The 12,471-nt window shown below is 59.6% G+C and overlaps 1 protein-coding gene across 50 annotated transcripts in view; it reads right to left on the reverse strand.

The window, feature by feature from the left end:
* Positions 1 to 12,471, reverse strand: part of CTBP2 (C-terminal binding protein 2) — a 168,874-nt gene that overhangs the window by 6,080 nt on the left and 150,323 nt on the right. For 40 of the 50 annotated variants that reach the window (XM_086378359.1, XM_086378389.1, XM_086378390.1 and 37 more), the window contains 3 exons: positions 6,320 to 6,474; positions 5,845 to 5,989; positions 1,852 to 2,058 (listed from right to left, as the gene is read on the reverse strand). In XM_086378359.1, the coding sequence (XP_086234485.1) occupies positions 1,852 to 2,058; positions 5,845 to 5,989; positions 6,320 to 6,474 (507 nt within the window). Of the gene's footprint in view, positions 1 to 1,851; positions 2,059 to 5,844; positions 5,990 to 6,319; positions 6,475 to 9,527; positions 9,606 to 12,471 lie in introns of all 50 variants that reach the window. The other 10 variants (XM_086378347.1, XM_086378339.1, XM_086378345.1 and 7 more) reach the window with 1 other exon arrangement.

Below are 12,471 nucleotides of genomic sequence, written 5' to 3' on the forward strand. Positions count from 1 at the left end.
TATTTTCAAGCTTGTTCGCAACTTGGAGGTCAAACCCAGTGTCGGAGATCCCAACTGTCCTGGCGCGTGCGTGTGTGGTGTGGTGTGTGAGTTGTGTTGTGTACACACGCTGTCACTGACGGCAGGCTTTCCCTCCAGACTTTCATGCTCGTCCCCAACCTGGAGGCTGGCCTTGATCACTGCCTTTGGGCCAGTGCGAGCCGGGGTCAAGCTCGGGATGGCCCGTCCAGGGCCCCACGTGATGGCATGAACTGGGTTTGGCGGCACCCGCTCCACACTTGGGGGCCCGCTGCCGCAGCTGGGCAGAGTCTTAGACAAGTGGGTGCTTCCAGCCCTGGATGGCGGGCAGCAGGGGGCGAGGCCGCCCACGACCGAGCCCCCTCCTGTCTCGGATCCGCCTGCAGTTCTGGGAAGCTAGAGAGAGACCAGCAGAGGCAGCAGGGAGAAACGGTGTATGGGGCGCTGTGACCGGGGTGGGGGTGGGGGGCTTGGATTACAGCCTGCAGCAGGTGGGCTGGCATCACGGGACTGGCTTTCAGAAGGCGGATGGGGAAGGATACAGTGCGAGAAATGACCCCTCTAAGAACCTGCTGTGATGCCTGGTCAGAAGCCATGGAAACGAGTGTTCTTCCATGTGGCCAGGCCACTCGCATGGCAAGGGTCTTAATGGTGGCCAGAGCCCACCGGGGGCAAGAACGCATGATGGTCTAAGAACCAGTTCCAAGGCCCACCTCCTAGAGCAGCAGGAAGCCCTTCGGCACCAGCAGAGGGTGCTACAGCTCGGCACCAGCGTTTCTTAGTCCTTTTCCACCTTCCACTCAAGAAAAAACAAAGCTGGACTCTTGTAACAAGTTTACCTCCGCGAGTGTGATCACCCGACACCTGGGCTCTTAGACTCAAGACTCAGGTGCGGGAAAGATGTGCGTTCCTGGAAGACGCTCCCTCTACCTGTTGAAGGTGGCACCATGGCCATCCCAGGGGTCCTGTTATTCAGAGACAGAGCTCCAAGCTCAGGGCTGAGGGACAGCTTGGGGGAACCTTCTGGAAGCCAAGCCCTGCAGACAGCACCGACCCCATGAGATTCTCATGCCTTCTTTGAGTTCTAAGGGGCAGCTGCTGTGTATCACTCATCCCCAATGTACAGACGGGGGAGACTGAGGCAGAGAGAGGTCCAGTCCTGGAAGGTCCTTGAGGTAGAGTTCTTGACCTTTCCTCAAGGTCACAGAACTGGAAGGAGCAGGACTGACATGCAGCAGCCAGCAAGAGCCCCCTCCTGTTTGACTCGGGTCCCTGTGTTGCCTACAGCCTGGCAGTCCGGCTGCTCTCCACCCAGTGTGGCCCTCCACCAGCTCCCCACAGGGCTAACCCGCCCCAGGCCCGCCCAGAGCGGCCAGCTGGGTCTCATGTTTCCCCTGGTGAGTTTTCCAAGCTGATGATCTGACCGTCTGGCTCGAAATCCTTCAGAAACTCCTTCAGAAACACCCACCCCTGCCTGGCACCTTCGGGTGCTCAGCCCGGCCTGCTGCCCAGGTTTCCACCCGGGCACCAGCTGCCAAGCACGCCACTGCCCTTCACCCTCTGCCCCTGGGGGCGGTCAGGGAGCACGGTCCCTCCCTGGGGATGCTCTCCTGCCGCCTCCTCCCTTCCCCACACCCATCAGGCGGTGTCTTCCAGAAGCAATCCCCATCTTCCCTGGGGGTCAGCTCCCTAGCCAGCTTTGACCTCTGACCTCCCAAGCCACGCAACCATAGCCCTCCTCTGGGCCCAAGAGGGCCTCCTACAGCTGCAGTGAAGCCTCCCCGAGGGTCCCTGTGGCAGCCCCTCCCCGGGCGGTGGGCGGGGCGCACTTACCGAAGCCAATGAGGCCCAGTGTCTCCCCGCGGATGCGGGCGGCCCCCGAGGCGACCTCCCGGATCTGCTCAACGCTCTGCACCCTTGTGCCTTCCCGCAGCGCCTGGTACAGCCAGGTGTTCCGCCGGTACAGGTTAAGGATGTGGCAGATGGTTGAGTCCGCCGTCTCCTCCACCGCTGCGGACGGGATGTTGCACACGGCGATCCCTGGGAAAGACAGGCCAGGCGCGGGGATCAGAGCCCCGCGTTCCGTGGGGAAGCGCCAGGGCTTCCAGGCCACCCAGGGCGGCAGCGTTGGCCGGTGCAAGGCACTCGGTGCGCGTGTTGTCCTTGTGGGTCAGGGTCTCTGTGGCCTGGGGGCCTCCAGCCCCATGGCCATCCCAGGAGGATTGCTGTCCAGGGCTTGGCTCACCACCCCTCAGCCCCTCACTGACCCCACGTCCCCCCCCACCCAGTGCTTCTAGACCTACGTCTCTGCGAAGTGAGCAGCGAGCCAGCTCTGACCACCACCCTCGTCCAGTGGCAGGAAGGCAGCGAGCAGGCCCCGCCCCTGAAGGGCCTCAGGGCCTGGAGACCCAGAGGTTCCTTGCCACGCATGAACTCCTGGATCCTGCTCTCGAGGTGGGGCTGGGGTATGGAGACTGGCCTTTTGTTGAAAATTCTAAGAGTCTAAAGTCATGAATGTGTTATTGCTTTTTTTTTTTAAAAAGGCAAGACAGAATTAGAAACAAACACCTTCAAGGCTCGCGGGCTGAGACAGGATGCATCTGTCGTCCAGTCTCACCTTTGTCCCGCGGACCCCAACCCCTCTCCCGCTCGGGCAGAAAGAAGATCGAGCGACAGGTGCCCACCCAGCTTTTGCAAAGCATTGCAGGGCTGAGAGCAGCTGCGGAAGACTGAGCCCTCGGGGTCTGCATGAGGAGCAGAGACGAAGGCCAGTCTGCCAGCACCGGGAGGCCTTCGGGGAGGCCTGCCCCAGGTTTCACGTGGGAAGGGCCTGGGCACTGACTCTCCTCACTGGCCGGGGGAGGAGAGTATTTGTCAGACCGGGGAGGGACAGCTCCTCCAGCTGCCCAGCAGGCCTGCAACGACCCCCGCCCTGCCCTGCCCCAACAAAGGCCTGAGGCGGCCTCTCAAGCAGCTTTCCAGGAGGAACGCAGGTGTCCAGATGGCCCAGTGTGGCGGCCTGGCTGCAAAGGTCCGCCCTGAACCCCAGGCGCAGGAACCCAGCAAACCCAGCAGGGCTGCAGCTTCGGGCCCCTGCCTTCCTCTGTCTCCCGGTCAGGGGTGGGGGCACAGGGTACCTGCAGCTGTCCTGCAGGGACAGGACACGGGACCCACTCCGTGGAACACCCCCTTCTATGTCATCACCCCAAGAGAGCTGCCCTGAGCTTGGCGAACCCCCAGGAGGAGCTGCTTTTGCTCTCTGCTCTCATCTGCTGACCTGGGCCAGACTGGACACCAGATCAGCAAGCTTGCCAGAAAAGCTCAGAGGGATGGTGCTCGGTCTGGGCCCGGGCTCTCGCCAGCCACTGTCCGCCTCATCCTGCTCCTTCCTGGACCCTGGGGCAACACATCCTCTACCTGCCCAGGCCCTAGGGCGCGCTGGAGGGGAGCTGCCTTCCTGGGAACACACGCCAGGAACCCGGGGCATTGTCCAGAGGGGCAGACATGGGCCACCTGCTCTTCCATCCTCATTACAGGTCAACTGACCGAATAAGTGGCGAAGGGCACGTGCAGACAAAGGACGGCTGGATGGAGGCCCGGGCTCCTTCCGCAGATTCCACATTTGAAAACACCCCTTTTCCGACAGCCCAGCAGATGTCCCTGAAGCCACGCTCTTATCAGATCGGAGCAGGGTCAGTGAAAAGGCCTCCGCGGACACGCAGTTTACATCCTCCAACCCGACATTGCAGGCCCCTGGCTGGCCTCTGCAGTGGGGGTGGGGGTAAGGGCCGCGGGGCCCCACTCGGGTGCAGCCCCCGCGACTGCAGAGATGGCAGGCGCCTCCCCCATCCAGCCCGCCCCTGCCCCAGAGGAATAGCTGGGTCTGGGCAAGGAAGCCCGATGGCATACACGTGTGGGTGGCCACGCCACGAGGGGCCACACTATGGAGACGGGAAGGGGGGGCGGGGCGGAGGGAAGGGTGCAGAGCCCTTGGGGAGCCGGGCCCCACTTTCTCAGTCGCTGCTTGAACTTGGGACCTCAGCTCCATCCAGAGCACAAAGAACGTTTGTTTTCAAACAAAAACATTCTTCTGGCGCCAGGGGAAAATGGAAAATTTTAGTTTACATTAGACATGCTTCTGGAGGCTCACATCTTCCCCAAGCTTCTCTGTGGCGACAAAGAGGGGCTGAGAGTGACTCAGGGTGGACGTGGGAGCCCCCTCGGCCAGACCCCTGTCGTGACCCTTCTCTTGGACAGGGTCAAGTGAGCCCTGGGGAAGGGGTTGAGATGCTGGAGACTGGCCAGGGGGCACCCAGAAAAAACCAAGATTGATCTTCTGAGCCACCTGCCACAAGGCACCCCACTCGGGATGGGTGAGGGGAAGAGAAGAACCCGAGGGGCAGGGACCACCTCCTGCTTTTTCCTCGGGGGTCACCTGGGCGGCAAGCCCCACCTGCTGGGGCCCAAACTCCCAGACCACCTGCCAGATCGCACAACAGGCCGGTGCCCTCATGGAGAATCAAACCAGACTCAGCACCACTCAGAACAGGCCCCACTGGGGTCAGGGTTCCCTCTGCTTCCTGCTGGTGCCCATAAAACTCCTCCTGCGGCTCAGGAACTGGGTGTGGCCCTGAGGCACGCAGGGGACCTCAGCGGGGAGCTGCAGCCCACCGGGCGCACCCAGCTGGAGAGGCAGCAGGTGGCTGTCAGTGGGCTGCGGCCAGAACCATCAGGTCCCACGTGCGTAGGTGGTCACACGCAGGTGTGACACTGAGCTGACTGAGCCAGGCACCACGTGTACCCTCCTGCCTGTTGCTGGAGCAGGCAGGGGCTCAGAGGCCTGGGTTCCTGGGCACTGGGAGGTGCCTGCCTCAGCCTCATGGTTGCAGAGCACCAGGCAGATCATAACCTGCATACTAGGTGCTGGGTCGACATCCTTCAAGACAGCAAGGAAGCTGACTTCAGAAGGGCTTGTCCAGCAGGACCTCCCTGGCCCCTCCAAAGACAGCAGGGCAGCCTGGGAACCCCTGTGGTCAAAGCTTGGGCCCCTTGGTGGTGGGGTGACGGCAGTGGAGGTGATGGAATTCCAGCTGAGCTATTTCAAATCCTAAAAGATGAGGCTGTTCAGAGTGCTGCACTCAACATGCCAGCAAATCTGGAGACCTCAGCAGTGGCCACAGGACCTGAAAAGGTCAGTTTTCATTCCAATCCCAAAGAAGGGCAATGCCAAAGAATGTTCAAATTGGGCCCTTGAATCTCTGCCAACGTTCCAACATGCTTAGTGCCCACGTCAGGTGCCAGGCTGCCATGCCAATGCCCTCCCTCGGGGCGTGGAGCCCCGCCTTCGGGTGCCCATCTGCTGGGTGGGTGGGGGGACGCTGGGCAGTGGCCCCCCTGCACTGCCCTGACCTGGGAAGGTTCCCGTGTGGACGGCGGCCCTGGGGAGATGGTGCCACCCCAGGACCGGAGGAGACTCAGAAAAGGGCGCCCCCCACCCCAGGAACACCACGCTGTGCACTCAGCGAGAGCAACCTTAGGTTGGTGGGTCCTGGCTGGCTGGCACAGGGCTGCGGCCGCTCACGCAGTCCCCTCTGCAGGGGAGGGCTTGTGGCTTCGTCTGGCTCACGTCCTTCCCAAGTGAGAGAGCCCAGCACAACCCCCAGGCCCCTCGATGGGGCCTCTGCCTCCAGCAGGGAAGTGTGTCTGGCTGGCTAGGTTCCCTCTGAAACCAGCTACCACCCTCCTGCCCGGAGCCAGCAGGGCGCTGTCTCAGTTCCGGCCTCATCTGCTCCATCGGGCACTCGGCAGGCACCGCCGGACACTTACCAAGTTCGCCCGCAGCCTTGATGTCGACGTTGTCATAGCCGCTGCCTATCCGCACGATCACTCTCAGGGCCTTGAACTTCTCCAGGTCCTCCCTGGTGAGCGTGATGGTGTGATACATCATGGCACCGACTGCCTCGTTTAAAACCTGTGAAGGGGCGAGCAGAGCACAGTTGGAGGCCCCCATCGCCCTTGAGTTCTGGCAGGAAGATGACCGGTGAGGGTGCGGCCTGGGTGTCCACGGCATCCCCCTAGGGGAGAGGGCCCTGGTGGGGCTCTGGGGGCCTGCTGGTGACTCTGGGTGATGCCAGGGAATGGGGGCAGGGGGCAGCCTCAGGGACGAGGGGCAAGGCACTGGCCAGCCGAGACCAGGGTAGAAAGAAGTGGGGCCTGGCAGGGGCGCTCGCTGAGTGCCAGCTGCTGCCACCTGACCTAAGGGGCGACCCCAGCCGGGCGGGCAGGATGGGGCGGGGCCCACCTTCTCGTGGATCTCCTGGGTGGACTGTGCGTCGCAGAAGGCCACGGTGGCCAGGTCCTTCAGGATGGGCATCTCTACGGTGCAGTCTCTGCCGTCGAGCAGCGCCACCAGGGGGCGGGGGTGCAGGGGGCCGTTCATGATCTGGGGGCGGATACCTAGGAGGAGGGAGGGGACAGGGTGCGTGTGCCAAGTGGCCGGGGATCCCCCAGGGAGGTGCCCCAACTCCAGCATCCACGTGCGTCCCTCCTGGGAGGATTCTGGGACCAGCCCAGGAGACAGAGAAGGAACATCTGAGCAGCTTATTTTGACAGAGGAGCTAAGATGCCCCCCTACGGGGCCACATGCGGCCAGCTCTATCGCCATGTGGGATCGGGTCAAGCCCACACCCGCTGCTGCCACCAGGGACAGCCTTGGGGCTGCCCCTAAACCTCCAAGACCCAGAGACCTCAGGACATCCGAGGGGGTCTAGCCCACGGCTCCTGGAGGTAGAGCAGACTTCACTTGGCCCCTATGCTGTGCCTTGTTGTCCCTGCCAGGCCCCGCTGCCCTTCTAAACACGCGTGACATGTGCCAAAGTGAAACAAGAGGGACACGTTAGGGCGCCAGCATACTGCGGGAGGAAGCCGAAGGTCCAATCCTTTGGCCACCTGATGCGAAGAGCCGACTCATTAGAAAAGACCCTGATGCTGGGAAAGATTGAAGGGGGCGACAGAGGATGGGATGGTTAGATAGCATCATCGACTCAAGGGACGTGGACCTGAACAAACTCTGGGAGACAGTGGAGCACAGAGGAGCCTGGCGTGCTGCGGTCCACGGGGTCACAAAGACTTGGACACGACCGAGCGACTAAACAACATCCTGTAAGAGCTTCCTGGAGGAAACCCCTGGGCAACGTGCACCCTCTCACTGGGCTTGGTGAGGAGAAGCAGTCAGTCTGAGGTGGTGGAGAAGGGGCATGTGTGTATGAGAGTGTGAGTGTGTGTGTGTGTGGGGTGTGCATGTGGTGTGGTGGTGGTGATGGGGGGTGCGGGAGGCCTGCTGGGGACTTGACAAAAGCAATCTTCTCAAAGGACCACAGTGCAAGTCAGCTACCTAGACCAGCCAGAGCTGTTTTCATGTGCTGATGGTTCCAGTGGAGACAAAGGATGCTGGCCCCACAGCTGGCGAGGGGGCGGGCCTGCCCGCATGCTGCCTAAGGCCACATTCTCCAGTGGCGCCGTGCCTCCAACCCAAATGACGGAGGACTGGTCTGCCCTCCACTGTGGGGACCCATCATCAGGGCACACACGTCAGCCCAGGGCCACTCATCCTCTATGACCAAACCATTCCCTTCACGTTCACACTGGAAGGTCTTGGATTTTTGGCCCCCATGTTCAATCACCTTCCTGGGCTTCCCTGATAGCTCAGTTGGTAAAGAATCTGCCTGCAATGCAAGAGGCCCTGGTTTGATTCCTGGGTCGGGAAGATCCTCTGGAGAAGGGATAGGCTACCCACTCCTGTTTTCTCAGGCTTCCCTGGTGGCTCAGCTGGTAAAGGATCTGCTTGCAATGTGGGAGACCTGGGTTCGATCCCTGGGTTGGGAAGATCCCCTGGAGAAGGGAAAGGCTACCCGCTCCTGTGTTCTGGCCTGGAGAATTCGATGGACTGTATAGTCCATGGGGTCGCAGAGAGTTGGACACGGCCGAGCGACTCACTATGTTAAATCACCACGACCCATCCCTGGGCTTCAGGAGGAACTACAGCACCAGGTGGCCAGGACAGGGCCACTCCTGTTTTCTTATCAAATCACAAGGGGGTGTGTGCGTGTGTGTGTGCACGTGTGTGTGTGTGCGTGCTGGGGTGTGCTGGGTGGTGGGGGCAGGTGGCCTGCTGGGGACTTGACAAATGAATCTTTTCAAAGGACCATAGTGCAAGTCAGCTGGTATCACAGATCACAGGTCCCAAGACAGCCTTCCACACATCTGAGGTTCTCAGATGTTCAGATAAACTCTGACGATGGCCACTGCACCAGGGCCAGGCCGAGCACAGAATCTCTTTATCCTCTTCAGCACCGGGCTCACTCAGGCTCCCGAAGGCCAAAGCAGGAGCCGCTGACGTGCTCACCCATGGGACCTCGGTCTCCCAGCCCAGAACTGCTGGAAAGGGCTCCCCTCGCGGCTGCCATGAGATGGCCATGGGTGAGGCCCCTCCTCAGTCGACCACCAGGGCTCAGGACCCGGCCCCCCAGCGCCTGCACGACCTGGATGTGTCCTGGATGGTGCTCCCACGCCACAGCTGCAGCTTCAGGAGACAATTGTCTCTTTGAACTCTAGCAGAGAAAAGCCTTTTGTTCTGGCCTGGGAAGAACCAGCCGGGGTGGCTGGGGGCAGCAGGCTACCTCTGGGCAGCGCCTGGCTGGGGATCACGAGTGATCAAGGTCCCTCCCAGTCCTCAAGTGGCAGCCAGACCTTTACTGCCTCCTCGGGACCTGGTTCCCCCAAGGGGGGCGGTGGCCAAGTAAAGCTGAGTTCCCGAGTGGGGACAGGGTCCCCAGCCCACATCCCACAGCACTGAGGCCAGCTGCTTGTTGGGGGGGCTGGTGCGCACCCCACGAGCATCCTGCTTTGCCCCCAACGGGAAGGTCCATGAGAGCCGAGGTACTGTGTGCAGATGGGGATAACATACCCCAAAGACCAAGAGCGACATCTGCAGACAGGATCCCCGGACACCCCGCAGAGGGAGAAGTGGGGAGCAGGGATGTCACCTGGCACCCACACCCTCCCCTCACCCCTGAGACGGCACCGCTGTCCTGTTAGCAGACAAGGAAGAAGCACAAGGTGGAAAGTACTTCACCGGAGGAGACAGTTGGGGGTGGGGGTGGGGGGCGGGGGCGGCCGGTGCCAACTTGGGGTCCACACCCATCCTGAGAGTGAGATGGCGAGACAAGCCCGAAAGGACCCATTCTCTTCCTCCAGCTTCTCCTCGCCCCCAAACACCTCCTACAAAGCCCAAGGCTGGGCTCCTGGAGGACCTCGTGGGCAAACGTGCTCACTTGGCCCAGGCTATTCCTCCCACTGGGTGAAGAACACCCCAACTTCACTCCAGGGTTGGGGGGCGGTGTGTGCTGTCAGGAGGGTTAACCAGACAACATTTGTAAAGTTCATGGTCAGGACTAGAGATCCAAGCAGTTAATTAAAAAGTCATCACAAGGGAAAACAACAGTGGGTACCAGGCAGGCATCTGGAGAGGCTGAGGGGCCACTGCTGCAACGCGTCCATCCACAGCATCAGTCCATGCATCCCGTTACCTGGGAAACAAACTCTGGGTTGCCTAGTGATTGCCTTCCTCCCTGACTTGGGTTGTCTTTCTCTTTGGCGTAACCCACCCTTTGCCCTAGTTCAGGCTGGGCATGCAGAACGCACAAGACCCATGGGCTTCCTGAAGCCTGAGGTTCAGATATCCACTTCAAGCTCTCTATGGTAAGGCAGGAGTCAGAGATGCAAAGGGGACCGTGAGGCTCAGGTGCCAAGGCTGGGGAAGGATGCTGAGGGCGGATGGCTGGCTGGCACGTGGGAATGGGCGAGATTCACAGGTATTCTGGATGAAGTGCAGGGACCACAGTGTAGAGCCAGGCTTTAAGGGGGCCACATGAGGCCCCCAGCACTGAAGACAAGATGGCTTAGCCAGGTCACTGTCAAGGTCGGCTTCTACAAAGGGGCCATGCTGGATAGACAATGCTCCTTCAGTTCCAGATGGGACTCATCAACCGCATGCTTCAGAATCCAGTTAATTTCAAGCCACTGTGCCCAGAACCCACCGTGCCTACAGTCTTGCTGGAGGAACCCAGTAAGAGCTCAGGAAATGCCAGGAAGATGAAGTAGCAATTAGACTTTACATCTCACCTCACATTAACTGAGACATTCTCCAGTGCTTCTGGCAACTTGAAACATTTTTAACTGTATGAAATTAAAAGACGCTTGCTCCTTGGAAGAAAAGTTATGACCAACCTAGACAGCATATTAAAAAGCAGAGATGTTACTTTGGCAACAAAGGTCCGTATAGTCAAGGCTATGGTTCTTTTCAGTGGTCATGTATGGATGTGAGAGTTGGACTATAAAGAAAGCTGAGCACCGAAGAATTGATGCTTCTGAACTGTGTTGTTGGAGAAGACCCTTGAGAGTCCTTGGACTGCAAGGAAATCCAACCAGTTCGTCCTAAAGGAGATCAGTCCTGAATATTCATTGGAAGGACTGATGCTGAAGCTGAAACTCAGGGACCAAGGACCCAGCAGAGGCCGAGAAAGCACCTGATGAGGAGGATCAGAGGGTCCTGGCGGCCCTCAAGTCAGGCTGACCATTGCCCTTCTCCAGTCTCCCTTCCCGTTGATGAACTCACTCCACCCATTTCAGAATAATTCCAACTGCACCTGGACACACCTCGGAAGGCGTATCAGTGCACTTTCAACAGCTCATCCAGCATTAGGTCTGCAGGGCAGAGAAAGCTCAGCCGACTCCCCTGGTGTCAATTACTTGCTGGTTTCAGGCTTGCTTCCTCACAAGCAGGGACGCAGCGCCCCAGCTCAAGGCTACCTCTGATGTCTGCCCCAGGCCTGGCGTTGCTTCGAGCTGCAGCTGCACACAAATAATTGTGCAATTAGACACACTTAGTGGAAAACAAAGACCACACCAGGCTGAGTTGCTGGAGGTTTGTTAAGAGTGACCAGCAGTCCAGTGAATGCCAAGTTCAAAGGACTCTATGAATTCCAAGGTGGAAAGGGGAGGGCCCCCGGGAGACGTCGGTAAACTTCGGGCCCCCAGCCTTGATGCCACCTTATCTGGAAAACAGCACCAGCTCCTTCCCCCAGGCTGACGGGGCTGCAGTCGAAGAAATGGGAAGACGTGCTCATGCCATGCAGAGTGGCCCTGTGGCGTATTTCCTGGCCTTTCTGGACACTGAGTGAGTTCAGCGGACATCCTTCCACAGAACCATGCATCATTTTCTAAAGGTTGGCTTCTGTCACTTGCAACTTAAGAACCAAACTGTCTGAGACGTGATTTTGCAGCTTTCGGATTTTAGTCGTTGAACAATTTTACCCTGAAGATAGTGGCTGTAATAATCATGTTTGACCCAGCAGGCAGAGAGGCCTCTTTTAACAATGGACCAGATTTTAGGAAGTGTCTCCACACTGCAGCAACCTCAGAGTCCCCAAAGCCAGGCTGGCCAGGATAATGGATGACAGTCACGTGTGTGGACGGCCACACCTGTGCAGGGTCACCTCTCTGCTCACAGACGGGGTTGGGCAGGTACAGCGAGGCTGCCGTTTGAGGCCTCACAGGACGCACAGATGGGGCTGGGACCCCTGAGGGAAGAGGATCTGCCATGCATCCCAAGTCCATCCTAAGGTCTTCCCTGCTGCCTGGGATTCTCTGCGCGGTACCACTGGTCTTGACAGCTGACACCCTGAGCAAGCACCCGGAAAGGCCAGCACATGGAGACCTGCGTGGGGCCACAGAAAGACCGAGACAAGACACACTGCTCTGCCCAACTCAGCAAGAGGATGGGGAGACGATCAACCAGCTGGTCATTGGCTCCCAGGACCTGCACGGGGGCCTGGAAGGTAGAAGGCGGCTCCCATCCTCACATGCAGGTGGCCCTGGGGAGAACGGGGAGATGTGGCCATGCAGATCCCAGAGGCTTGGAGTGGGTGGGGAGGGACATGTCAGGCCTGCACCTGTCGCCCTCTAGCCCAGATCACTTTGCAAGGATCTGATCACGTCTCCCCTCCATCCCTTAAATGCAGCTGGTCCCCAATTAAAAGGCCATTTCCTGCAACCCAGCATGGCCCCATCCTTCTTGGCTGGGTTCGTCAGTTCTGATCCCCAGAAGGTCAGACGCAGAATCAGATCCCATGTCTGATGAGCAGCATGTTTCATGGGCTGGCGTTTCCATGACCTGGAGCTGCAGCTCGTGACTCGTGCGGCCAAGTGGGAACCAGATGCTGACCCTGGGACAGAAACGAGCCCTTATCCGAGACTCGGCTTTCAACTCGCAAACGTGGCTGTGTTGAATGGTCTACTCGTCCACCCGCGGCCTGGGACAGCAGACTCCTGCCTGGGGAAGGAGGTTGTGGAGCCTCATCGGGTGCGGGCTTCCCTTGCTTTGTAAACATGTTT

The sequence above is a fragment of the Bos grunniens genome, chromosome 26 (assembly GCF_055505025.1).
Source record: "Bos grunniens cultivar Pamir isolate PY7600 chromosome 26, Bosgru_T2T1.0, whole genome shotgun sequence".
NCBI classification, from domain to species: domain Eukaryota; kingdom Metazoa; phylum Chordata; class Mammalia; order Artiodactyla; family Bovidae; genus Bos; species Bos grunniens.